Source organism: Onychomys torridus, chromosome 4 (assembly GCF_903995425.1).
Source record: "Onychomys torridus chromosome 4, mOncTor1.1, whole genome shotgun sequence".
Classification (NCBI taxonomy): domain Eukaryota; kingdom Metazoa; phylum Chordata; class Mammalia; order Rodentia; family Cricetidae; genus Onychomys; species Onychomys torridus.
In genome coordinates, this window is record NC_050446.1 from 69,981,127 (window position 1) to 70,008,504 (window position 27,378).

General features: G+C 41.8%; 1 protein-coding gene across 2 annotated transcripts; it reads right to left on the reverse strand.

Moving 5' to 3' along the window:
• Api5 (apoptosis inhibitor 5) lies at positions 1-26,281 on the reverse strand. Of its 2 annotated transcripts, none has more exons than XM_036184566.1 (14): positions 26,019-26,281; positions 17,006-17,167; positions 15,430-15,523; positions 14,919-14,984; positions 13,850-14,001; positions 11,881-12,087; positions 11,270-11,374; positions 9,904-9,993; positions 8,840-9,021; positions 7,860-7,953; positions 7,409-7,465; positions 5,363-5,439; positions 4,789-4,925; positions 1-2,093 (listed from the first exon to the last, which is right to left on the reverse strand). In XM_036184566.1, exons 1-14 carry the CDS (start codon positions 26,085-26,087, stop codon positions 2,071-2,073), a joined length of 1,515 nt encoding a protein of 504 aa, XP_036040459.1. In that variant the 5' UTR covers positions 26,088-26,281; the 3' UTR covers positions 1-2,070. The 2 variants fall into 2 exon arrangements, with proteins under 2 accessions (XP_036040459.1, XP_036040458.1); XM_036184565.1 differs by having other exon boundaries at positions 1-2,098.
• Between the last annotated feature and the right edge of the window lie 1,097 nt (positions 26,282-27,378).

Below are 27,378 nucleotides of genomic sequence, written 5' to 3' on the forward strand. Positions count from 1 at the left end.
CAAAATTACAAAAGGAAATTTATTTCAAAAGCATAAGGGAACATTTACATTTAAACAAGGGGATAAACAGGTGTCTTGCAGAAGAAAAAACATATTTATGGCATGAAGATTTTCTTCAAATCTCTGAAGAAAAAGAACTAAGTTATGCACTATTGCCTAGGCAAGGGAAAAGGAGCAAAGGGAGGGGGAGGAGGAGGAAGAGGAGGGGGAATGCAGTGAGCTCTGCATCAGGTATGAATGAGGTCAAGTTATTTCTGCTGAGTTTACAAATACACTCAGACAAGAAAAAGGAAAAATTATACTATGCTCAAATTTATATTGCTGTAGTCCAATTCATTTTGTACTCGAAATGGCCTTAGACCATGGTTGATCTATCTCTGAGGTCCATACTAGATGGTCACAGTTTTCAATTGGATCCCATGTTCCTATGTCTGTTCAGATTCTAAGGAAGCCTAGGTTCAGCTCAGTCTTGTGGAATGTTCAGAGATTATTGCCAGCACTCCTTAGTCAAGCTGACCAACTTCTTGTGCTCACCTGTATCATTCTAGACTTCTAGAAATATTATTTCCATAAATATGTGCAGTAATTCTCACAAAGGGGTTTTGCTTTTTTCCCAGTGTAGAAGTAATGGTAATGAAGACACCTGTGTAGGAATTGAAACCTCAAAACAAAAGAAACAAAAAACCCTCAAAAACAAAAACAAAAAAATAACAAACCTACTAGCAATGACATCTGAATATCTGATTTGAATAGCAAACTTGGGGAAGGAAAATTAACCGTGGAACAAAAATATATGAAACATTCAAATGAAGAACAAAGGGTCTGGGCTACAAAATGCCCACGAGACACTCCACAAACCTCCCATCTGTTGTTTTAATCTAAAGACTACTGGCTAACTTATACAATAATCTGATCAATAACCTGAGAAGTTAAATTTTGAAAGTGGCAAAAGCAAACTGAGCATCTTATTTAATGGTACTATGTCATCAAGTCACTTCCTGGGTAGCCCTGGTTATTAAGTCTCCAAATCCTAAATTACACTATCACATCTTGTGGGAACCTGTATGTACACTAGATCTGGCTGTTTTTCCCCAACAAGGGTCTTCATATTTGTCTCTGAAAAACAGCCTTTGTTTTTAGTTTTAAACAATAATAATGACATAAGTATGACTGACTCAAATTCCTCCCTACTGGTGTAAAAACCTAGATACCAAATCAATAATGGATTTAGCCTCAAAAGGATAATCACTATGTCAGATGACCCATTCCTAGAATTTAAAATATTGATTTGTTGTACACTCAAGTTCCATAGCATGCATATATACACACAACATATGCTTATGTTTGTATGTATATTATGCACATGTACTCCCATTCAAATAAGACCCTGTGTTCAAAAGCTGTATCCCCAAAAAAAATGGAGAAGAGTGAAGGAAGCAATGCAAAGCACTCACTGCCTCCTAAAAACCTAATGTCACTTGTACACTGTAAGAAACTGGTGTAAGAACTTCTGAGTCTTAGTAGGAATGCTACAACAGTGCTGCCTAGCAGCTTCATTAGAGATCAATGAATGCAAAAGGTTAAGACTGATTATTACTCTTCTCCATATATTGGGCAAAAAACTAACAGAATGGGGAGGAAAATAAGTAACCTTTCAAAAGTGAAGAACTTTACCAGACCTTGAACTAGACTGAATTTTCCATTAGACTCAGTTCTCAATAACAAATTATTAAGATGTTTAAAAGCAAGATTCACAAGATGAAGTCTGATAATGAGGATATTGCAAAAACAAGTCAAGGCTGCAGACAAAGCATCCAAAAATATTGTTGTGGTTTTACCTTGGACACAACCATGGTCTGTTACAAAAGTAGATCATACATACAAAGGTAGAAAGAACATTAGGTTTTCAGCTGAAGGCAGCAAGTCTTTTTAAAAGGGACATCCCCGGCAATCCAATGAGTAGTAGATTTAAGAATATTAAGCTCATAACAATGCTGAAGAATGTGATGTCGTACTCAGTAGAGTCTTCCTCGACTACGATTTCCTCGTGTTCCCCAGCCTCGGCCTCCTCTACTTCCCCTGAAGGCTCCTCTCTGCTCTACGAAAAAGCGAACAATGGTTTAGGTCTTGCTCAGGCCTTCATGATTCAGCAAATAGAAAAGATACAGCTTGTAGTTCTGAAAACAGCAGCAGGCCTTATGAAAGCTAAAGTGCTATTTATTCTGCCAGTCTTCAAATTCATTCTGTCCATCAAACCAGGGTAACACTTACAGAGGCAGAGAGGTAAACAGCAAAGTGCCAGATACTTCAGAGCAATCTGATTAAATGCTTCTCATTAGCAAAGTTGTTTCAAAGCAACAATGTTAGGATAACCATACTGGTAAGTTTTTATTTTGGTGCCTATCACTATTAAAGAAAAAAACTATACAAATGTCTGCACTTAGACAAAAAACCTCTCTGGTCTTTATATATGAGAAGTGTCTTACTATCAACTGTCTTGGACAACGAGGCTACCCTTTTGTAGGTGACACACAGGTGGTAGCTTTTGTTGTGATTTCACCATCCATAGCACTGTCACTCATGTTAAGTGCAGGTTCAATGCTGAGCCTTTTCATTCTTTTATGAGCTGTATGAACTCCCTAAACGGTCACTAAGCTGTCTTTGTCTCTGTCTCTTACACACACACACACACACACACACACACACACACACACACACACACAGAGTTAAGGCACACAGGAGAACAAGACCAAGAAGAATTAGCTCAAAAGATTCTCTCTAGTGAAGAACACTGAAATTATCAGTGAGGCTAGACTGTTCATCATGGCAAATGAAATCAATCTCTGTTGAACTTCCTCACTGCAGCAATCAAGGCTGGCAACTGTCTTTCTGATCCACAATCTTGGTGTCTTGAAAAATACCTTTAGGTCAATTTTATAATCCATTTTTAAAATTTTTGCCATTATTGCTTATTAGATGATTGTCTATGAATCTCCCTTTTCCAAAAAAGGAAAAAGAATTCAATTCTGAGACAAATAAACTAACTAGACTTCTCCAGTCTAGTCAACACTTTTCTCTGTAACATGGTGGAGTTGCAGTGACTGTGGGGACTGTAACTTGTGGCCAGCTGTCACTCCTTCACCTATTTCTATTTAAGGAGCATGGGATTTACCCTTCTTCTCTGCTTCCACTTCCTTTCTCTCAGGCACAGGAGCCAAGGCATTCCACCTTACTATAAACTCCATACACCTAGTCCACAAAAACAATTTTCTTTAAATATCAGTACACTTAGCAAACTAATGCACAAAGTTATTAGCTAGGCACTAAATGACTATTAAAAACCAACCTTTCCATTTTTTTCAATTTTTTCCCCCTCGGGTATGAAGGATGCATCAAAACAATAAAATTTCATTTTTAATACAAAGAACAGAGTTGCTTTCATTGTTCAGCTACATATGAGTTGTTAAAACTCTGTGCAAAAGTATTACTAAAGTCTGTCATCTCTCTATTTTGAGCATTTCTTCTTGATGTTCACTCAATGCAGCTACTGTTAACATACAGGGTTCCACCCAAGTTTCTTCTTTTTTGGTGAGCTTCATTCTAAAGGACAATTTAGCATTTTAACAATTATTTCAATGGTTTCTAGTTTCTCTTAACTTTAAAGTTATTATTATTATTATTATTATTATTATTATTATTTGTGTGTGTGTGTGTTCTGAGGATCAAAGCCAGAGCTTTGTGTAAGGAGGCAAATGCTGTAAACTCCATTCCTAACGGCTGGAAAAAAAAAAGTTCAATTATGCCTAAGAATGTGCCCAGATCCTAGAAAAGTCCAATAGAGAAAAGCACAGCAATAATAACTGTAAAATGTCTAGTACTCCTGGCCTACTGGGGAAACTGTGAGCAGGAAGGAGACTATAATGAACATCTATCTACAAACAATGTGACTGAATATGTTCTAGTCAAGGGAGCTCATCTGTGGGCATCATGCACCACACCTGACAAGAAAAACTATCATTTGACACTGCTCAGTGACAGAAAACCCTTTAAACTGTCACTGAGAACACAACCATGCTCCACAGGATTTTGTTACTCAGCCCAGGTATGCTTTGAACTTGTGACCCTCCTGTATCACTTTCCTGAGCACTGGGATTATAGGTATGTGTCATTATACTCCATAAATTCTTTTTAAAGGATTTATATGGGGAAAAGCCAGTAAGAGACAGACTTATTACTAAATCTAGAGCCTTCAGAGAGAATGGACAGGTGGGAAGTTCTAGCTAAGGGGGGTAGAAAGCAGTGGCAGAAAGATGCATCTTGGGTAAAAGAAGACAGTGTGACTAACAATGCATCCTCCCACCACACAATGCTCCACCATCCAACTCCATTTCTATGGCTTCTCTTTCAGCTAGCCAAAGAAAACCAGAGTATTTCCAACAACAGGCTGATAAGTCCCAGAGACCCTCTATACCACATTTGCCAGACTCATGTCTTGCCTTTCTTGTACACACAATGGCTTATGACAACTTCCTGTTTCTGCTGGTTCCTCTTACTATAGCAGGCATATTTTCTGTTTCAAGTGCTTAGGTGTCACATGCTTGGTTCAGTGAGCCCACAAGAATTATAGAGAAATGGGATATAATTATTTCCCCAGTGGGCCCCTTTTCCAGGCTAACTCAGAAAAGCAACCTAACAGAACTATGATACTATATACAATTCACAATTAAAAGCACGTACCACTTTCTACCTAATCTCTTGCACTGCTTGTACCCAAACGAAAACGCTCACCATAATTAAAGTTGCTCAAATTGCTGCTGTATTTCCCACTAGGAGGATTATAAATCTGTCTGGCATCCCTTTTTGGTCCTCCTGGAGATTTCTTGGGTGGTGAACCTGAACTTGTATCTTCACTGGCTCTCTTTTGCCTGCAAAAGTGGAAAAAGCAACAATTAAAAAGCACTGTATTATGCCAAAAGCTACAACACAGTTCTAAATCAGTCTGTGAGTTGCAAAAGATCTGCTAAAGAGGAAAGTCACATTGGAAAGTAAATAGATAAAGTCCCATGCCATCACAGTAACTGCTGAGGTATACACTTATAACCAAGGGCATTTACAAGGCTTTAAATTACTTGAAATATGTGGTTTCACAGACATATGCAGTCCTCACTGTGCAAAGCTGTCAACAAAGTCCAGTAATGTGACAAGAATGCAAACGTAACCAAGCACTCCACCCTGTTCTGTAAAGCCCTGGAATGAGACTTGTACTTTAAGCATCATATTTTAACACTTTCCTGATAATCATTTGTTATCAATGTACTCAGGATTTGTTTACTCTTGAATCTCTTTAATATCCATTTCTTACCCAATCTCGACTTTCTGTACAGGTTTCCAGGACAATGTTACTGTGCTCTTATAGGAAGGAGGAATGTGGAAGAGATCCTGGAGAGACAAAACCAGAATCAGCCAAGACTTCTAATGGATGTGCTGTTAGGGAGTAGTGGGCAAGGAAAGAGGCAGGAAGACACATCTTAAAGATTCATTTTGTGCAAGGCCCTGGGTTTAATCCTTCACACTGAAAAAAAATGTGAGCCAGGTGATGGCAGTGCATGTCTTCAAACCCAGTACTCGGAGGTGGGGGCAGGAGGATCTCTGAGTTCAAGGCCACACTGGTCTATATAGTGAGTTCCAGGACAGCCAGGGCCACACAGAGAAACCCTGTCTTGAAAAACCAAAAAAGTGTGAGGAAGAAAAGCTTTCATTTCTTGTGCTGGCAGCTAATCAGAGACCCAAAGAAAATTGTGTAAGAAAAGAAACTGGGGCAATTTTGTTGTAAAGGACAGGGGTTACTTCCACTAATATAATTCTGTGTGTGATTTAAATTATTAAACCTCGGCTATTTTTTCTCCCTTCAAAATATCTCCAAATTTTAGGATGAGACATCAATTTACCAACTTCAATGAATAAAAAGCTAACCAAGAAAGCTTTCATTCTGCACAAAGACAGTCACTAGGGTAATTCAATTTACAGAAAACATTTACTAGTGTTTTTGTGCTGGTGCTTGTGCACATGTGTGTGTACATGGAGGCCTCAGGCTGATACCAGGTGTCTTCTTGAGCACTTTTCACTTTAGCTTGAGACAGGGTCTTTCACTGATCCAGACTGATTTGCCAGCGAGTGCCAGGGATATTCCCGTGGCCCGCAACCTGCCCCCCACTCCCCGTACTGGTATTACATGCGTAGGCACTTTGCCTGGCTTTTTACCTGGGCACTGATCAAACCCAGGTAACAAATGGGAGCAGATATATATTATAAAGCTTTCATTAGCAGTTGTAAGTTAGGGTTGGGTACTGACATAGGGTGGTTTCACTTTGTTGACTAGGCCTGTCTTGAACTTGTGATCCTCCTGCCTCTACCTTTTGAGTGGTGGAATTATATATAAAGTACACCACACACTCACTGACTTCTGCTTTGAATGCCCTTTCACTTCTTATCCTGGAAAGATGACACTCATACTCCATGTCTAATGATACTATCATTGTCCCTGCAATGCTTTCCCGTTCTTTTGGATAAAAAGCACTTTCTCCATAGCATTTCTACTACATTAGCTGAAGTCATACTTGTCCTCACTTTATGCTTTATCTCTGGGTGTTATAAACACACTAGTAGATATTTAGGGAAAAAAGAAGAGGAAGGTAATTATAAGTAAAAAAAACAAAAAACAAAAAACAAACAGAAAAAGGCAAGGTACCACTAGTCTGCAGCACAGAAAAGTCTGAATGAATTACACAGCTAAGTTTACAAAGAAGGCCACAGGAAAACATTTCATTTTATATATATATATCACCTGCCCATTATTACAATAAGCAGTGCAAAATTGCACTGACCATTCAAAAAGACCCAACAACATTAAGACCACCAGAACTGAGGGCTGCAGAGATGGCTCAGTGGTTAAAAGCACTGGCTGCTCTTCCAGAGGACCTGGGTTCAAGTCCCAGCACTCGCATGGGCAGCTCACAACTGTCTGTAACTCCAGTTCCAGGGGATCCAACACCCTAACATCATGTAGACAAAACACTAATGCACACAAAATAAAAATACATCATTCTAAAAAAAAAGTCAAGTCTTCAAAAACAAAACAAAAAACAAAAACCCTACCAGGAAGTTTAAGCTACTGAAATGTCTAAGTCTATTTCTATCTGCTGACTGCTTTGCATGCCTCTCTCAGCTTTTCCAACCTTTTAAATTGAGGTTAGCTCCAGAATATCACTTAGTATTACAAAGAAGTATAAAGTTCTAAAATTAGGAAGGCAAATATTAGGAATGAAATTACATCTAGCTACTGCAGACATATGAAAAACCTCTTGTACTGACTCTAGTTAGCTGGCAGGTTAGGGAAAAAGGGACTCACCTTGATTAAAACATTGATATTATTTGTTATTTTCAATGCAACAACTTTTATCTTGTTCTGTAAAAGAAACAGAAAATTAAAATTCAGTAATTTATGTGTATACATCCCATTTTGCATGCAACCAGATTCCCATCTCTAGGTAGAGCTTGATTTCTAGGTAGAGGTTTAAAGCCACAGAGAATACCCCCCCCCCCCCCATTTCTCTACCCTAAGCAAATCAATTAAGCTTCTTTTGGCAGGCTAGGAAAAGGATGACCTGCAATTTACCCGAAAACACAGGGCATGGAGTACTTACTATAAGAATCGTCTTAAGGGAAACTGGAAAGATTTCATTAGGAGTGGGATGAAGTATGGTTTTATTATGAAGATCAGGGAGACCCAAATCCCAGCAAGGACCCACAAAGTCTGTCATGGGACTGACAGCTTTTGTGTCATCAGCCAGCATTCTTACCTCCTCAGTTTTTAAGGCCTCGCCGGTTTTACCCTGGAGAGCCAATCGAAGTTGTCTGATATAAACCTGAAGGCCCCGTGCAAAGTATTGCAACCTAAATGACAAAGTATTTAATCAGTAACTCATCATTTCAATTTTGTTCTTAAATAATCTACTGCGGCAGAGCAATACACAGTGCAAAAATGGCTATATGAACAACAACAACAACAACAACAACAAAGAGTACTTAAGTTGTTTGTTTCTGATCAAGTATTTCATCAAGCATTTGATGCAGAGATGGATTCTTGCTATGCTGTCCAGGTTGGCCTTTACTGTGCCCAAGTGATTACTGTACCTCAGCTTCTGAGTGGCTAACACTATATAGAGTCTGTGGGCCATGATTCCTGTCTAATCAAATAGTAAACCACTCCCAGTGGAAAAACAGGCTAGTTAACAGGTAACAGTGTGGCTCACGCATGCAAAATGTAAGTGGATTTATTAATGGAATGTTTCTTATACAAAATATCTTTATGACAAAGCAACCACTAGTTTTCCTAGCACTTTCAATACCACTGAATATTATCAACTGTGGATACAGGTATCTGATACCTGCTAGTGCTTGTACTAGGCATTGTGCAAGCTTACTCATATCCCTACTGTCATTCAAATCTAACAGATGAGAAAAATCTAAGGAGTGAAGTGGTTGGGGACCTTGCCCAAGGTCATATGGCAAGTGAGAAGAACCAGAGATCATTTGTTTGAAAATTCACTTCCCACCAGGGATCTGTGATGTCACATCTGTGAAAAGTTCACAAATTTGGCACCAGGGAATCTGTGATGTCACACCTGTTCACAAATTTGTGTATTCTGGACTTCTCATTCTACTCCACTATACAAGGAAAAATGGGGGAGAATCAGATATTGTAGAACAAAATCAAAACTCAGGGAGCTTCAAGATTTTTCACTTTGCCAAGGACTGAACAACTTCCATCCTATATTACCTGATTTTGAAATCTTTGAGCTTTTCTGCATTCAATTTGGCTGTTAAGAAATCTGGAAGTTTTCGGCCCAATTGGTGAAAACTGTACAATAAACATTCCACATAACTGAACTGCAGCTTGGGCTCTTCATTACCAGCATTCTCTCCATTTTCTGCTTCTTCTGGAGGGAGAGGCATATACTCCTAAGACAGGAGAGACCAGATGTTTGCAGTCTGTTCTAAAGCCTCTTTCGAGAGATACCATGTAATCCTAAGGCATGGTTTTAAGACACAGAATACTAAAAACAGACTAGAAATTGAGCTAGGATCTATTTGACCAACATTTTGGCACATCAGCTATCATTATTAACCTGTTACAGATGCCACCATTAATAACAAAAGGAGAAACAGATAACTTTAGGCACTAGGCAGGCAAGGTTCATTGTACACCAAGACTATATTCTTAATGAATTGCAAGAATATTTTCTAAAGTCCAACTCTTTACACTGAAAGTGTAACAGAGACATTCAATGTCTGCCTCACAATACCCCAATAGATACTGCAAATCTGGAAGCAGCAGATGTTGAATGTCTCCAGATATGCCAAGGGCCTAAAGCTTACCTCTGGCCATTTATGTAACTGCTCACATCAAATACAAGAGTCACTCCATGATGCTGGTAATAATTTTTATCAGATGGTTTATTTTCTCCACAATTACAACTTAAAGGACAGACTATTTCCTGGTTGCTAAAGCTACTTGGCCTTAGGCAGCTACCTAGCTGGTGGCCTGGAACAAATGGCCTTTGCAAGCCAACTACAGTTCGTAACCTATTTAGCACAATCAGAAGAATTAGTGATACTTTCTTTTTCATGGACATATCATTTTGATTTGGGATGATCTAGTTTCTAAATTGTGGGTGATCTTTATGCAAAGTACCAGCAACGGGAAATACCAACATCCAGAGACTTCCTTTCAATGGAATTAGTAGAAATCACTAAAATTAGTGTTCAAGGCACATTTCAAAAGATAGTTCTCACCATGTAGAAATTAATAGTAAATTAAGTCCACACAAGGAAAGCTCTTACCAGTAACTTATCAAAGAGTTTTCTTAAATTTGTTTCTAGTTTTTCCATGTCACCACAAAATGAACTCATCTCGGCCAACAATTTTAATACCTAAAACATACAAATTTACCATTAGAATGATTTTTAAATGAACAAGGGCTATGGAATGAGAGTAATTCTATACAGCTTTAAAAGACTGTGCTTATTTTCAATTATGCTTTTCAGAAAGCATAATTGTTAGAACTGGAAAATTCCCTAGAGTTGAAATCTTACAATTAAACATTATAGTAAGTAAAGGCCCTTAGTACAGTCATAGGGTCTGTATCTGAGCAAATCCCAGGTCCCCTAATTCCCAATACAGCTGTGAGAAGCAAGGAAAAGAACACACGTGACTCTTTAGAATACACATGACTCTTTCCTACTGTAGGCTTATAGTGACAGTATACCAAAAAGGGATACATTAACCTACCAAGCACCACTCAGAATCTGCAACAGCAACCAGTCACTCAAATGTAAGGTGGGTTCTCACTATTGAAGTTAGGTCTAGGTACTATCTGAAAATGCTTGTAACAGCCAATATCTGGAATGTTCATCCTGCTCCATCCAATCTCAGACTGACCAGCTTAGCCTAGGACACCTGAAGCAAACTACTGTGATATATACCCATACTCCATTCTAGAGATTGCTGAAGGAAATGGCATTGTGCATTTCCAGGTTTCAGTCAATTCACTACCATTCACAGGGTTGTGATATAAGATTGAGTCACGATAATGTGGGAAGAGTGATACTGTAAACACACGAAACACAATAGACACCATGAAAACAACTGTGTCTGCTACAAGTGAGATCCAAAGCAGGAGGGTGCTCACTCCACTGGAGGGCAGGGGTAAAGGACACAGGGTGTTGATCAGTTTATTTTTAACACTTATAAGTTTTTGTCTATGGGCATGTGCCTGCACATGTGAAGTCAGAGGGCAGCTTACAGCAGTCAGTTCTCTCCTTCCACTATGTGGTTTCTGGGGACCAAACTTAGGTCATCAGGCTTGGTGGCAAATACCTTCACCTGCTCGAATCACCCCACTGGCCCAATCTAGTTCAACTCTATACTGCAGACTATCATGAATTAAGTACCTATTTAAAAATATTTAGGCTTCAAAGGTATAAACTCTGCACAATGACAGTGCTGTCCCTGTCCTACTGCAGCAGCTATAATGGAATCCATAAATCACTCCTCGCAATTAATTCTGGCCTAGAAGATTACTGGCTAGCCACTGCCAGACGTTTCAATTATCCCCTTGGAAGTCAGATCAAAATCAGTGATTCACATTTCTGCTGAAATGTGGGACTAGCTTTTCAGGGCTGAAAGCAGGAGTGTTTGTTCTCTTACCTCCAACTGTATATCAAGACCCTCCACAGGGGTAGTCAGGGTACTGAGATTAGGGAGAACCTGCTCACAGAAATATGTCACAAACCTTGTAGAATGGACATTTTTCTGTAAAAACAATGCAAAAAACAAGTCACAAACAAGGTCTTTTTTCACAGATTACAGTAGACAACTGGCATTCAAAAGTGTGAACTAAGCAGCCCACCATTATGTAACTTTCCCTGCAAAGTCACTTGAACACTGGGACATGGATACATCTTGGATGTCCCTTTTGGCTCTAAAGTTTAATTTAGTGGCATTTTAGTGCTGGACTTGCACACTGCACATTTCCCAACAAGGATAGATCCTTTATGTTTTTCAAACTAGGCAAACACATCTCAGAAAACCCACTCAGGGGAAACAAAGCTTGAGATAGAATGCAAGTTCTCACAATTTTAAAAAAGTTTCTAAGCAAGCCTCAGAGAAACTTCTTGCTGCTTTGGGTTCTTACAATGCCATTCTGCTTCTACTTGTCCCACTAAGAATGCTTTCGTGGGCAGGTCAGGAGTGTCCGAGTAAGTACGGACAGAGTTAACAGTAACCCAAGTGTCTGCTACATGGAACAAAGAGCTCACAGAGAAGAGAGGCACGGCCTGCCGCGTGCACTGCAGGAGCCTGTCCACACAGTCGGGGTCCGAGGGGCTGAAGGTCTGCTCCAGGTCAGCCTGCTCCGCCACCAGCTCTACTAGCTGCTGTCTTCCACTCACTGTCTGTAAGCTCTTTAACCCAGACAGTATCTTCATGAACAGAACAAACTCTTCACCAGTCACATCTTCCAGGACCTGGGGAAAGAAGGTAGAAGAATAGCATTTTTATGAGTTGAATGGGGGGGATATCAACAGTGAGAGTGGCATTATTTCAGTTACATCATAATGCTTCTGTATGACAAAAGGATAAGTTTTAAGTTGAGAGAAAGGGAAAGCTGTATTCTCGAAGAGGACCAAAATTATTTTAAGAAATTTTGCTTTTTGTTTTTAAACCATACAAATCACTGCCCCCACACAGAACTTCACAAATTTGCAGTGTATCTCAGATTAAAATTTCCAAAAAGAGTAAGAAAAATACATAAAAAGAATCTTGATGAGGGTGGGAGTGATAGAAATGATTGAGAAATTGATAAGTCAGTAGTTTCCTATGACTAAGCAGCATTGCTCACATCATCTGACATCTGTCCACAGGACACACGGGACGTTCTTATTTTAAGTCCTCTGTATCAGTGGGCTGAGAAGGTTTAAAGCGTGCAGTTCTACTCAGATGACTATGTAAGACGTGGTCTGTGAGAACATTACCACCTTCTCAGCAGGAGAGCTACTTCTTTTCTTTCTCTCTCTCTCTCTCTCTCTCTTTTTTTTTTTTTTTGAGCTGAGGATCAAACCCAGGGCCTTGTGCTTGCTAGGCAAGCGCTCTACCCCTGAGCTAAATAACCAACCCAGAGCTACTTCTTTCTCACTGAAGAATCCCCTTAGTGAGTAAAGTCTTGACAGAGATAGGGCTGAATTTTCTTTAAAATTATTCCCTAAATTTGGCTCTATAAAAGTGAGTGAAGAGCCAATTTTGACACCCTTTGGCACTCTTACCCTTTCTAACTATACCAGAGGCTGAAAGCAGACAAATAAGCACAATGTGATGGTTAATGACCTAGGAGAGAAACCCGTGGGCATGCCTCTGGGCATGCTTATTTAGCGTACACTAATTCATGTGGGTGGCACCACTCCACATGCTGGGGTGTGGAACTGTTGGATAAAAAGAAGACAGCTAGCTGAGTACAGCATTTCTTTCTGTTTCTGAACTGTGGCTGCGATGTCATGACTGCTGCAACTGTGGGCTAAAACAAGCCTTTCTTTCCTCAAGTTGCTTTTGTCTGGTGTGGGAGTTTGAATGTAATTGGCCCCTATAATCTCATAGGGAGTGGCACTATTAGGAGGTGTGGCTTTGTTGGAGAAAGTGTGTCACTGTTGGGGGTGGGCTTTGAAGTCTCTTTTGCTCAAGCTTCCCTCAGTTGACTTCCTGTTGCCTATAAGCTACAAGACTCTCAGTTCCAGCACCACATCTGCCTGCATGTCACCATGCTCCCCACCATGATGATAATGGACCAAACCTCTCTGAAACTGTAAGCGAGCCACCCCAACTAAATGTCTCCTTTACAAGAGTTGCCATGGTCATGGTGTCTCTCCACAGCAATAAAAAACCCAACTAAGACAATTTTGCCATAGCAACAATGTAAGCAGCTAATACAAATGCTTTTGTACTCTTGAAATATTTTATAGGCAGTGAGAAAAAAATGTATTTTTTCTAATATTTCATTGTGCTATTTTATTTTAAAATGCTCCAGATACCTGGACCATCTCAAGATGGGAAAGAATAAGGAGCAATTAGGATAACACCAAGGATTTCAACTGATTACACCCTTTAAACTAGTGTGAGTCATTAGGGTGAGTGAAGGAGAGGTAAATACAAGGAACAGAACACGTCCACAGTGGGGTACATCACTCCTCCACACCCAACATATGACTATCAACGAATCTCAAGGTGACTCCAACAGACCTTTTTGGATTCAGTGAGTATGAGTTCCTCAACTTCCTTAGTTAGCACTTCATCTGGGAGCGTCTTGAGTTTTGTGGACAGGAATTTAATTGCTCTCTCTCTAACAATGTCTTCTCCTTGAAGAATCTGGCTAAATAAGCCACCTAACGTTCCTGTAAAGATAAAGAGCAGCTGTATTTACTTCCTAGTTATTTAAAAAAGTGAATAAACACCCTGACTACCATCAATGCTGACTAAAGTCAGTCAGAAATCTTTACAGCCCAACCCAGAAAGGCCACATGGTTTGCTCCCAATCATCAGCTTGAATATGACTGGCATTTCTTTTCAACCACAATCATTAAGTCCAGGTATTTTGGAAGAATTCTTTTTTTTTTTGGTTTTTCGAGACAGGGTTTCTCTGTGTAGCTTTGCGCCTTTCCTGGAACTCACTTGGTAGCCCAGGCTGGCCTCGAACTCAGAGATCCGCCTGCCTCTGCCTCTCGAGTGCTGGGATTAAACGCGTGCACCACCACCACCACCACCACCACCACCACCACCACCACCACTGCCGCCGCCTGGCTCAAAAGACCTTCTGCATTATATATCTCTGTTTGTTTGTTTTGTTTTGTTTTTTCAAGACAGGGTTTCTCTGTAGCTTTGGAGCCTGTCCTGGACTAGCTCTGTAGACCAGGCTGGCCTCAAACTCACAGAGATCCACCAGCCTCTGCCTCCCAAGTGCTGGGATTACAGGCGTGCACCACCTCTGCCTGGCTCAAACAATCTTTTTTTTTTTTTTTGGAGCTGAGCATCGAACCCAGGGTCTTGTGCTTGCTAGGCGAGCGCTCTACCAGAGCTAAATCCCCAACCCCAGAAGAATTCTTTAAAGTTGCAAAAGGAACTTTTCCAAGACATTTCAAGGGGAAATTTGAACTTTTTTTTTAATTACTTCTACTGGAAAGTCACAAACATCTAAGTTGGGAGGCCCCTTTTCAGATTTGGTCATCACTTTTATGAAAAAGACCTGAGTAAAGCCCAAGCTTCCTGGGTTCCTAAGACTTCAAGCATGATTCAGAAAGAGAACTGGCTTTACCTTTTGCATCCATCTTAAATATACTTAATAGAGCATTGTTCACCAAATTAAATTCTGCAGAGTCATCTGTGGAGAGAAACAGCATGATGAATAAAGGATAAATTTAAAATACCACCTTCATTTTCAGAGTTGAGATTCAACAGTTTCTCACAGGTGATGGAACAAGCAACCTATGCCTAAGCAACTCTTTTAGAGGATCAGGGCCACATCATTCCTTTACAGGGGCAGAGAACATCACCGGGCATGCATGTGTGTCTCACCACAGGAAACAGGCAAAATGATAATGTGTTACAAGTCTGAAGAGAAGCCCACTGTTATGCTTCTATAAACAGAATTTAAAACAAATAACAGACTCAGAAGCCAGTGAGTTTCACAAAGCTGAATAAAAGAAGTTCAATATCATCTGCCAGAGGCAGGACCTTCCTGCTCAGCCCCAAACAAAACCAAGTTAAGAACAGCCAGTATTCCAGAGAGAATATTTAGATTAAAAGGGGGCAAAAAAGCCCCTCACCTGTCTGCAGAAGCTGGGTCAGTATGTCTGCTACTCTTGGAAGATTTTCTCCTGTTGCAAACTGAGGCAGCTCTTTAATTGCTTGGCGTCGTATCTGGGCATGATTTCAAACAAACAAGAAGTAACTAAATAGCATCATCATAAAAAAGCAATGACAAACTCAGCTTTTAAGACAACTAAAACCAGAAGAAACCATAGTAAGGAGCACATGAACTGTAAAATAGAAGATGCTTTTTCCATTATTGTGTCCATTTGAGAATGGTGTGGGAGGGAGGTACACATGGCACAATGCGTATGTGGAGGTCAGAAGACAACTTTGTGAAGTTGGTGCATTCTTTCCATTTCACATGAGTTCTGAGGACTGAACTTAGGCTTATATAGAAAGAAAGTATCTTTACCTGTTCAGACATCTCACCACCCATAAAAATGAGTTTATTATTGAAAGATTTTTACTTTTATTTATGTCTCTCTGTGTGTGCACTACCTATGTGCTTGTGCCCAGAAAGGACAGAAGAGGGCACTGGATCCACTGGAAATGAAGTTAGAGGTCACTGGGAGCGCCTTTGAGTGCTGGGATAGTCCCTTTAGAGAGGCAACAGGTGCTCTTAATTGCTGAGCCATCTCTCCTGTTAGTAAGTTTTTAGAAAAATTTGCCTGTTTGTTTTTGAGACATGATGTTGTCAAGACTGGCCATAAACTTCTTGGCTCAAGTGATCCTCTTTCTTAGCTTTCTGGATAGCTGGGACTAAGATATGTGCCACTGGCTTAATTTACTATTCAGGTTTCACAGAATAAATAAGACAAATGCAGCTGAAAGGGATATTATGTACTGGACTGGAGCAGAGAGTTCAGTGATAACAAACGTGTTTGTATGTGACTTATATACAACTGTTGGGTTGTGACTTTTAGGCATGTTCATACACTGTTCCTTTAGAACAGCAACCATGACAGAGCCCTCACCAGGAGTTATTTTAGAGTCTTCTATATTGACTACTTACAATTTGAATTAAAAGATTCCAATTTACTAGCTCTTACATTAAAAATGATAGAGCTTATATCTAGCATACTCTGCATGAAATGCTATTGATTCACTGATTTCATTTAGAAAGTTAAGAGCTAATAGCTGAAAAAATTTAGGAGCCTGCACCAATAACTAGAAATGCTAATGGTTAATCTAAACCTTGGGAAAGGATCGATTCTTTATCTGGTAATCAGTTAAAGTATTACAGTGACCATCTATTTTTTATGCACATATAATACATCTACAAATACAAAAACTGCACAAATTAACAATCTAATTTAGTATGAAATATGAATAACAATCTAGGAAAAGATATGAGCCACATTCCATTTTTAGCAATGGGTAAGGAAAAAGCAAAACAAAAAATGTTATTCCATGCATTCTTCATAAATACAAGATAATAAACTTAATATTTTCTCAGGTGTAGCATTCACTTTGGGTCTGGTACAATGTGATCATACCATATAAGTGGATTATGGACTGATTATTACTTTGATCATGTTACTTTTACATAGAAATACTAGAAAGCTTAGTGAAGAGTCAACATAAACTTACTGACACATCTTCATCCTCACAGAGGTCTAACTGTGCATTGATTGCAGAATCGGCCAGTTCTGGAAAATGCTTAAAGAATTTTGGAATAAACTGAGCTGCTAATCGCTTCTCCTTGGTGCCACCTTTCACGCCATCCAGTATCACTTGGTAGGCGTCTTTATGCTGGAAGGAAGACAAAAAGAACAATACTGAAGGACTAGAACCTATGGGGAGATGCAATACACATGCAGCAATGCTCCAAATGTTTACAAACACTACAGTTTGACTACTTAAATTGGACATGACCTTTTACTCTATTTCCCTATTCTCTACTGCCCAGTCCATTTTATTTGTCAATTAGGAAAGAGAGAAATATGACCCTAATTTTAAATGGAAAAAAGCAAGTAAGTTGTTAACGTCCCAATATCCTATCATTATAGGTATCACTAAAGGTATTACTAAAAGATGCCTGTGGTCAGGCACAGTGGTACATACTTGTAATGCTAGCATTCAAGAGGCTGAGGCAGAAGGTGGCAAGTTTGAAGACAGCCTAAGTTACACAGCAAGACCTTGTCTTACCCTGCTTCCCACCCACAAGGACCTGTTCTAACTAGTGTCTTGAGGAAGGTGAAAGGAATACATTTCTGAAATTAAGTAATTTTAACAAAGTTTATTTTCATCTTATATTTTACAATGTGAAAACAGCAACAATTTGTATAAGCTACCCAATTTTGGAATAAGACAAAGTCTAACATTCATTGTACACGAGAATACACCCAAAGCACAAATGTTTTCTGCCAAATTAAAAAAAGTTAAGTGCTCTCTCTCAGACACTCAATGGAAGTCTCAACAAGTGCCCATTCCTCCCTACTGGTGCTTTTACTAAATGGCAAGAAATCCAGAGTAAGACTTCTGTACGGACACACAAATACAACTTCAGTAAGAATAAAGCCCCCCGAATTATCATCTTGATACCACCTGTGAACACAGTGGGGCCGCTTTGCCAGGGGAAGAACTGAGTGCTGTCTTTACTTCACACCAGGAAGAGAGTGACTAGTAAATCCCACCATCAACTCTTTTCTAACAACGTTTGTGGTGAATACTGGGCTAAATGAACAAATAAAGCTGAGTGGAGTGAGGATCATGTGAAAGAGAAGGTCAGCTCCTTATGAACAGATATGTCCATGAATAAGGAAGGCTAGCTTCTTCATGAAATGCAGGCATGACGTCACTCTTCATTTTTTACTTGAAAGTAAACTATACATTTTTCAGTGTAAATGTTGAAAAAAAATCATGGCTGACTCCTACCACTTTACATTCCTGTGGTTTGTCTGAGCTCATCAGCAGATTCATAAAGTTAGTTATGAACAGTTCTGACACCCCTTTTTTGCAGAGCAATACAAATCTGACTTCCATTAGCTCAAACTTAAAGCTTTATTTGGAAAGTCTCTTGGAGAAATACCCTACTTTGTCTAAATTAAAAATCTTCCCTAGCCAGAGGTGGGGGTGGGGTGGGGATGTTTCAGATAAAGAGGAATCATTGGAGACAGTTAGTCAAAGTCTACTAGGGATGGAGTGACACACTGTCTACATCATGCCTCCCAACTACTCTATTTTCCTGCTGAGAAAACAGAGTGAAATCATTTGCCCAGGGTCACACTGCAAGTTAAGTAGCAGATTCAAGACCCAAACATAGTTCTGTTGGCTCTAAAGCTTGTCAGAACCAAGAACTTCTTCCCACAAAGCAAAATTTAAGGCCTAAGCATATACTCCACACAGGCATCTAAAGTGGATCCAGCATCACAGGCACAAAAAACCCTGGGAAGTCATTATGATTCAACACGCTGAATCCAGAAGTCAAAGTTCCACCAAATAACTAAGCAATGATGGCTAACAGATGTCACCTGACTACCACTTACGTAAGGCCGACCCAACAGTCAGCTCTGACTGTTGTCCTCTCCGAGAACAACAAGTGCTCTTAACTGCTGGGCCATCCATCTCTCCAGCCCCACCTCTACATTATTTCTTGATGGTCCCAATGCTCACTGATTGGCTGGCCAGGGAGCTCCAAGGACCGAATGTTTCCACCTCCCCAACTGCCCAGGCTTAGGATTAGACATGAGCCACCATGTTGAGTTTTTACATGCAAACTAGGGATCTGAACTCAGGGCCTCAGGCACTTGACCAATGGAGACATCTCTTCAGTCCTCTACATGTTACTAATGTAGAAAATAAAATAGTATCTTCAGTAATCAGTGACTTATTATTTAGTGGCACTTTGGACTGTCAGCAGCATCAAATATTCCAAATAGTGCACAGCTCTGTTCACCTTTCCTCCAGCATGGTTGTGGGTTCCAAGTGAGTTCAAGGCCAGCCTGGTGTCTACAAAGTAAGTTCCAGGCCAGGCAGTTCCATGGTGAAACACTGTCTCAAAACAAGAGAAGCATGAACTGTAAAGTACTTTGTGTGTCCAGTGCCTATAACTAGATAGTTGTGAGCCATTATGCTGGTGCTGGGAATTGAACTTGGGTCCTCACTTGTCAAGAGCAACAAGTACTAACCCTGAGCCACCTCACCAGCCCCAATTGTAAATATTTTTGATGCTTTTCTAAAACCTTGTTTTGGTATGTTTTCAATAATAATAAAATAGAACTCTAAAATTCTTTAAAAATATTCAAGGAAAATATAAGGTACAATTTGAACCATTTTCATCAATGTATTCTACTAAAAGAATTGTGTGCATGGCAGGGGTGGGGGAGGGCACAGTTCACTTGTATAAAAAAGACGAAGGAAGCCTGGTAATTGGAAAGCTAATTTAAGAATTATTTAAGAGTTTGAACAAAGGTGCCTTCTGGTGTCGGTTATTAAACAAAAGCCCAGGGGCCAGAGGTGGGCTCCTTCCCTATGCATTCCTGTGGAGAGAGGCCTCTAGGTTCCCCAACAAAACAGGTAACTGCCACCGTGGTTGGCTGCCCAGCAGAACTGTGATGGAGACACTACATGTTCTGCTAGCAGGACAAAAACATCAGGCTGAAAACAAGCCTCCTTCCTGCTGGCCAGCCCTCACCCAGTGTCTGAAGGTTCTGCAGGCTGCAGGGGAGACTGTCATCAACAGTCTTACTCAGCTGTGAACTCTGATATGCCAGGCAAGATATGCACATTGGAGAAACAGTGGTGAGTCTGTTACGTAAGTAACCAACTGCTTTCTGACTGGAACTGAGGCTCAATCCCTAAGAAGGAATTCACAGCTGGGACTGTAGGCTGGTCAGAATGCCTGTGGCTGGGAAGGTCATAGGGCCAAGTGGGAAACTACAGCTGTTACTTTGCTAAATGGATATGTATGTGTCCACCAAATTGCCATCTAAGAAATTACACTTATCCCCATAGGTTAGTACTGCTGTCAGTACTGCTCAGAGAAACTTCTGTCTGCAGCGGGGAAAGGAACGGCAGATTCTTACGTAGTCAAAGTACTGAAAATGAGTGCCTGTTGAATGCTCCTCCACAAGTGGTACATGTTATCCCCAGGGTCAGGGATGTCAGAGAAGGGAAGGCAGAAGAACACAAGATCAGAGGATGGAGGGTGTGCTGTGGCATTCTTCAGTTTCCAGTAGCTTTGATGATCTGCACAAGACTGGGCCACCAACATCCTGTCATTGAGTGGGAAGGAACTCATGAGGCCTCCCCACTCCCTGAGGGTCTCTAAGTATTACTAGTTGCTGGGGGAGGGATGGCGAAGGCATTAATAAGATGCCCAGGCTCTGTAAATAACCCCTCATCTATGATCTTGTGTAGTGTGTAGTCCAGATGAACCTCATTGGCTCATAAACAACAAAATTAAAACATGACAGTAGGACTATCTGGGAAAAGAAAGGAGTCAGTAAAAGAGAAAGCGAACAGGGTATGATCAAAACACATTATGTACATACATGAAAATATAATGAAACCACAGTGTATAACTGCTATATATTTAAAACAAAATAAGATGGAGCAGTGGTGGTCAAAACACAGGCAGTATGCATCAATAGGTCACAGATTAGGTGAAGGACAGGATTTTAACAAATATGTTTTTGAGTAAAGAAAAAAAGATAAAGAGGCTGGGGTGCAGCTCAGTGGTACCACCCTTGCCTGGCTCACAATAAACACTGGGTTCCATGCCCAGCAGTGCAAAATAACCTCAAATACAACACTGAAAGGACACTGGAAGAAAAAAAATGTTTCAGCCAACTATATTACTGCTTTCTTCCTTGACTCAATAGAGTTTGCATTTGATACTATTTAGGTTGCTAGTATTTGCATATATTTTTTCAGGAATTTGAACTTGGTCCTTGGCTGTAGTTTAATCATACAAAATAAAGCTACTGAAAGATAGCATTTCATGCAACACAAGTCAGCAAACTGAGCCTCTTCCACCCCAGGAGGCAATGCACTCAGGGTTAGGGAGCAAGAGGACCTATCAAGAGCTTTGGGATTACACAGCATCTCAGATCAGCCTACTGCTAGTCTCTTAACAGCTTCTTGACACATGTGCCAAGGGCAGCTTAGGAAGGTCAAGAAAACCTGAGGTAGTTGGGTCTCTCCTTTTACTGCGTAGATACTGGGGATTGCACTCAGGTCATTGGGTTTGATGGCAGGTGACTACCTGGTGGCCATCTCTCCAGGCCAGATAATAAGTTTTTAAAGGACAGAATATCACTATGTGGTTCAGGCAGGCCTGTAAGTTGTTCTACAGCCTAGGCTGGCCTAGAGCTCCTCCTCCTCCCTCTTCCTCCAGAGTGCTGGGAATACAGGGGTGTTCCACTAGATCAAGTTAATATTTACATTTTAAAATTAAGTTAAAATGTGAAATAAAGGTGGGTTACACATTGCTCTATCATGGCTATCTGGAGGCTGGAGGCAGAATGCAGTGAGGAGGGCCAGAGGAGAGGACCTGAGGAAGAGAGTTGGTGTCAGGGAGGCAAGTGTAGCACAACATGGAAGTGAAGGGGAATGGAAGACACGGAGACATGAACACTTATTTAGAATTGATCACCTGCAATCTGCTTATTAGAAATGCAGGCTCTCATCTGTCTATAAAGTAAAACTCTCTTAATTTACCAGAGATAGACCTTCTTTGTGTATATTTCTTTTTTCCTTTCTTTGCAGAGCTGAGGACTGAACTCAGGGCCTTCTAGCAAGCGCTCTACCACTGAGCTAAATCCCCAACCCCTGTATATATTTCTTTAAGAAATTATTTCCTAAAAGACAAGATACAGTGCAAGGATTTAATACTTATTATACCCACAACTTTATAATTTAGTGAAGGAATAAGAAAAAGCATATATGAAATAAAATATACATGAAGTACTATTAATAAATACAGAAACAGTGACAAGGAGGTTCAAAAAGGATCTGGGCTGGAGAGATGACTCAGTGGTTAAGAACAGTGGCTCTTCCAGAGAGAGGAGATGGATTCCCAGTATCCACGTGGTAGTTTACAACTGTCTATAGCTCCAATTCCAGGAAATCTGATACCCTCTCTTTTGGCAAAACTCATACAAAACAACAACAAAATCTTTAAAAACAAGAGAGAGGCATTTACTGCTTGAGGGAAATTAGCTAATAAGATCTGGGGGAAGGAGGGTAGGGTCTGGGGAAATAGCTGTCTAGAAAGTGCTTGCTATTTTCTAGTCCAAATCCCAGAACACCTGGAAAAAGCTAGGCATGATGGTACTGCTTAGAATCCCAAAGGAAGTGGAGACAGGCGGATCCCTGGAGCTTCCAGGTCCCAATGAGACTATTTCATAAAACAAGGTGGACAGCTCCTGTGGAATGATGCAGAAGTGACCTCTGGTCTACATGCATGTACACAGGTGGACACATCTTCTAGGCCTCAGGGGACTTGTGTGTTTCCCTGTATTTGGGGGTGCTGGTTTGAAAGACTTCCCCTAGAGAGGGGAAGAATGGTTTTTTTAGCTAAAAAAATAGAATTTGGGGTTGGGGATTTAGCTCAGTGGTAGAGCTCTTGCCTAGCAAGCGCAAGGCCCTGGGTTCGATCCTCAGCCCCAAAAATAAATAAATAAATAAAATAAAATTCAAGATGACATATCAAAACTGCCAAAGTCAGTTTCAGAAGGGTCTACATAGCAATCTTCCAGGGAATGTAACATGAAAATTTATCTTGCTAAACACAAAAAGGTATTTTTTCTTTTCTACAATGGTTGATATGTCTTCCTCATAAAGCTAGTTAGTTAAAATTTTGTTAGTTAAAATTGCAGCAACATCCTAAGGCCCACTATGATTTTTGGTGTGCATTTCCAGGCATCTTCTCTAAAGTGAAGAAGTACCACACAGGCAGGACCCACTGTATTGGTTATGCTGCCATCAGGGTATTAAATAATGTGGTCACTAGAGTCTCAGGAAGGTGCTGACTACCTACCCACTTCCTAGAGGCCATCATGCTAGGTCCCAATGCCCAGCGCTTAGTACCTGGCAGATGCCCAAAAAACATACTGCACCCAGGAAACTGCCATCACGTTGAGCTAAAAACAGGACCCTCGTCCTTTTTACCTTCTGTCTTTTAAGCACTCTTCCCAAACTGCAGTTTTGCCTTGAGAAAGCCATTTTTGACCTCCTGAAGAGAGCTATCAATTCAACCCAGCTTTTTACCATAAAGATAACATAAGTGAGGCTAGGGAGATGATTCAGCAGGTACAACGCTTGCCATATCATCATGAGGACTTGAGTTCAATCCCCAGAATCCACATTAAGTTTGGCTCATAGTATGTGTCTGTAATCCCAGCACTAGGGTGGCAGAGACAGGAGGATTTCTGGGCTTGTTAGATAGCCAGACTGGTAGAATGGGTAAACTCCAGATTCAGTCCGTCTGTCTCAAAAAATAGGGTGGACAGTAAATAAGGAGGACACCTGATATCAACCTTGGCCTCCACATGTATGTGCATACACAGGTACACAAACACACATGAATACCTGCACCCACATATATTCACTCACATACTCAGTAAAAACGGAATTTAAAACATTTAAGTGGTAATAGAGGATCTGTGTAACTCTCATTTCCCATACCCAGGTAACACTGGGGCCTGACACTTGCACATTAGGAGCAGTCTGGAGTTTAGACTGGGATGATCAACCTGCAGTCTACAGTATTCCAAAATCCAAGGGAAAGAAAAAGAACAACTTAAACATATGTGGCTGTAGGCATTTCAGAAAAGGATACCTGGCCCTCTCCATACAAATAGAACTTGGCTTCCATCTGCCCTAATGTACTCTATGTAGGTGGCTGACAAAAAATACTTTCCCTAATCAGCAAAAATTGGTCAGGGATTAGACAGCAGCAAAGTACACAGTTTTCCCTGGAAAATTCCCGATTTCTCTTTAGGAGAGCACCATCCTTGGGAGCAGCAGTGGTAACACACACCTTTAATCCCAGCACTTGAGAGGCAGAAGCTGGCATTATCTCTTGTGAGTTTGAGGACAGTCCGTTCTACAGAGCAGTTCCAGGAAGTACAGTTTTCCCTGGAAAATTCCCGATTTCTCTTTACGGGAGCACCATCCTTGGGAGAAGCAGTGGTAACACACACCTTTAATCCCAGCACTTGAGAGGCAGAAGCTGGCGTATCTTTTGTGAGTTCGAGGCCAGTCTGTTCTACAGAGCTAGTTCCAGGACAGCCAGGACTACACAAAAAACCCCAGCCTCAAAACCAAAACAAACCAAAAGCAAGCAAGCAAGCAAGCAAGCAAGCAAGCAAGCAAACACCACCACCACCACCAAAACACCGCCACCTAAAACCTAAAAACAAGAGCACCATTCACAAACCGGTAGCGAATCCCTATTGTTGGCTACATCCCTAGTCTCTCTTGCGGATGTGCGACAAAATTAAGTTTTGGTAGGACAGTCAGCTACACTTCTCCCTAACTCAGTTACAAACACCGACAAAATTACGATGGCCAAGGCTGCCGAATCACTTTTCCTAGGAACAACGAATTCCTCTACGTCTGACCATCGTATTTTCCCATCTTGAAGCAGGCGGAAAAATCCTGCCTTACAACGGACCTAACAGCGTGTACACATCGTAAAGGCGAACCTATACATTCTGACAATAAAGTCCCTACAGACATGGAAGTAGGGAAGAAAAACCACTTGGAAGTTGGTACATGCACAACACCGAGTTAAGTTCTAACACGCCCCGCTTCCCTGCAAACTTAGTAAGGTTCTACTGGAACCGCGTACATCCTAAGGGACAGGAAGCGACTCCTCCACCGCTCAGCTCAAGGACGTTTCGCTTTCTACGCTGTGGGATGAGCACACAGAGAAATCACCGAAGCGTCTAGGGACTGAAAATGTGGATTTTCTAAAACCTCCTGGCCAGCCTGGGTTCTTTTTTTTTTTTTTCCCCAGAGGACATGCACATGACCTTACTAGCACAAGTTCAAAACAAAGCTTCAAGGTCCGGACCGGGAATTCAGCGACGTTAAGAAAACTACGCCTGGGGCAAAAAGAGCGGAGAGCACTTCTTAGAACATTCTATTCCGGGCTACATCTTCCCCCTCTCCACACCCGCTCCCTGCGACTTTCTTCACAAAACTCTCCCTCTCAGAAACAACACAAAACGCCCGTCCTTTCCTCGCGCATCACGAGTCGCTGGGTGCCCGACAGGCGCCCCGAAGCGCAGGGAACGAACGCCGCCGCCGCCGCCGCCAGTTCCGATCCAAGCCCGGGCGACAGGACCTCGCTTGTGCTTTGCACAAACCCCGTATCCTACTCTTTCTAGATCGCACACAACTTCTGCCTCCAGAACCAACAATTCTGATCCCTTGAGGAAAACTTTCCATCTCATCACAGTCCGGGAAATGCGAGAGGCGGCGCGGCTGGCCGCGGGTCCCGGGAGACAGCGGGAAGGCCGGGCTGCGGGACCGCGCGCTCCCGCGCAGGCCGAGGCCGCGTTCCCGCCCCGAGTGCGCGCCCGGCGACGCGGCCCAGTGCGGCGGGAGTCCAACCCCGAGCGGCCGGCCCTCCAGGCCGCGGGGAACCTACCTGGCCCACTTGCTCCGTGGCATCGGCGAGGATGCCGTAGTTGCGGTACAGCTCCTCCACCGTCGGCATGCTGAGCGCCAAGTCCCGGGCCCGCTCCCGCCGCCCAACACGTAGTCGGCGCCACTGCCGCCTCCACGGAACTTATCTAAGCCGTCGACCGCACTATTACGCCGGCAGCTGCTGCCGGGGCCGCCACCAGTCACAGCGCACAGCACGGCCCCGCCCCCAACGTCTACGCGGCGACGGACGCGTCGGGAGCGGCCGGCGGAGGCAGCCGAACCTCGTCCCGGGATCTATCGCCCCCTACTGCTCGGCGGTGCGAAAAGCAACAAGAAGGACTAAAGGATAGGCTGTAAGCTTCTGGTCCCCGCGGGTGGGAATTGCTTTTCTTCTGCACCGCAGAGTTCTTACAGTTACCAGAAATAGGAGGATACAGAGCGAGAGGTTGAAAGCACAAGATGTTTGAGAATCCACAACTTCCACTTGCTTCTCACCCAGGAGGGCCGCAGTAGGGGAAAACATTCAGAGGCGATTAAAAAGAGAGATGGGTTCTGGAGAGATGGGTCAGCTTGTTGGGCAAGCTGAGGACCTGAGTTCGATTTCTAGAACCCAAGTAACAGCTGCACGGGGCGGGGGTGGGGGTGGGTGGGTGGGGCACCGAGTGGGTCTGTAATCTCAGCACCTGGAAGGTGCAGGCGGATGGATTACTGGAGCTGGCTGGAGAGCCAGCCTAGCTGAATCAGGCAATTCCAAATTCATTAAGACACCTGCCTCAAAAAACAAGGTGGAGGGGCCATATTTCCGAGGGTAAAAGTGCTTGCCATGTAAGCCTGACAACTCGAGTTCAGTCCCTGGAACCCACAGTGGAGAAAGAGAACCAACTCTGAAAAATTATCCTCTGACCTCTGTGTGGTCCATGGTATGCAAGTGCCCTCGAATTTTTGTGTACACACACACACACACACACACACACACACACACACACGCTCACATATACACAGGAGGGGAGGGGAGGGAAGGAATCTTGGCTGAGTCCTGGCTGCTCCCTGCGTGCACTATGAATTTGAAGCTGGCTTTGAACTTGGAACAGCACCCCTGTCTCAAAAGTCCTGGTATCACATAGGTGTGCCACCACCCCTGCTTGTATATGGTAAAAAGATGTGGATATTGAATTTCCAAGATTCCAACATTAGCCCGGTGCGGTGTCACACACCTTTAATCCCAGCACTTGGGAGGAAGAGGCAGGCTGATAACACAGAGAAACAACACAAAACAAACAAACAAACAAAAAGATTAAAACAATAGACTATAGGTGCTAATTTCAAAGACCTATATATTTGTAAAGATTATATACAGAAAG

Bases quoted from the DNA above. Each gene is read 5' to 3' on its own strand.
- Api5 (XM_036184565.1), bottom strand. From the start codon at position 26,087: ATGCCGACGGTGGAGGAGCTGTACCGCAACTACGGCATCCTCGCCGAT. The intron at 7,954-8,839 runs GTAATATAGGAT...TTTGTCATTTAG, and splicing joins CTCAAAGATTTCAAAATCAG to GTTGCAATACTTTGCACGGG. The intron at 7,466-7,859 runs GTAAGAATGCTG...TTTCTTTTACAG, and splicing joins AGGCCTTAAAAACTGAGGAG to AACAAGATAAAAGTTGTTGC.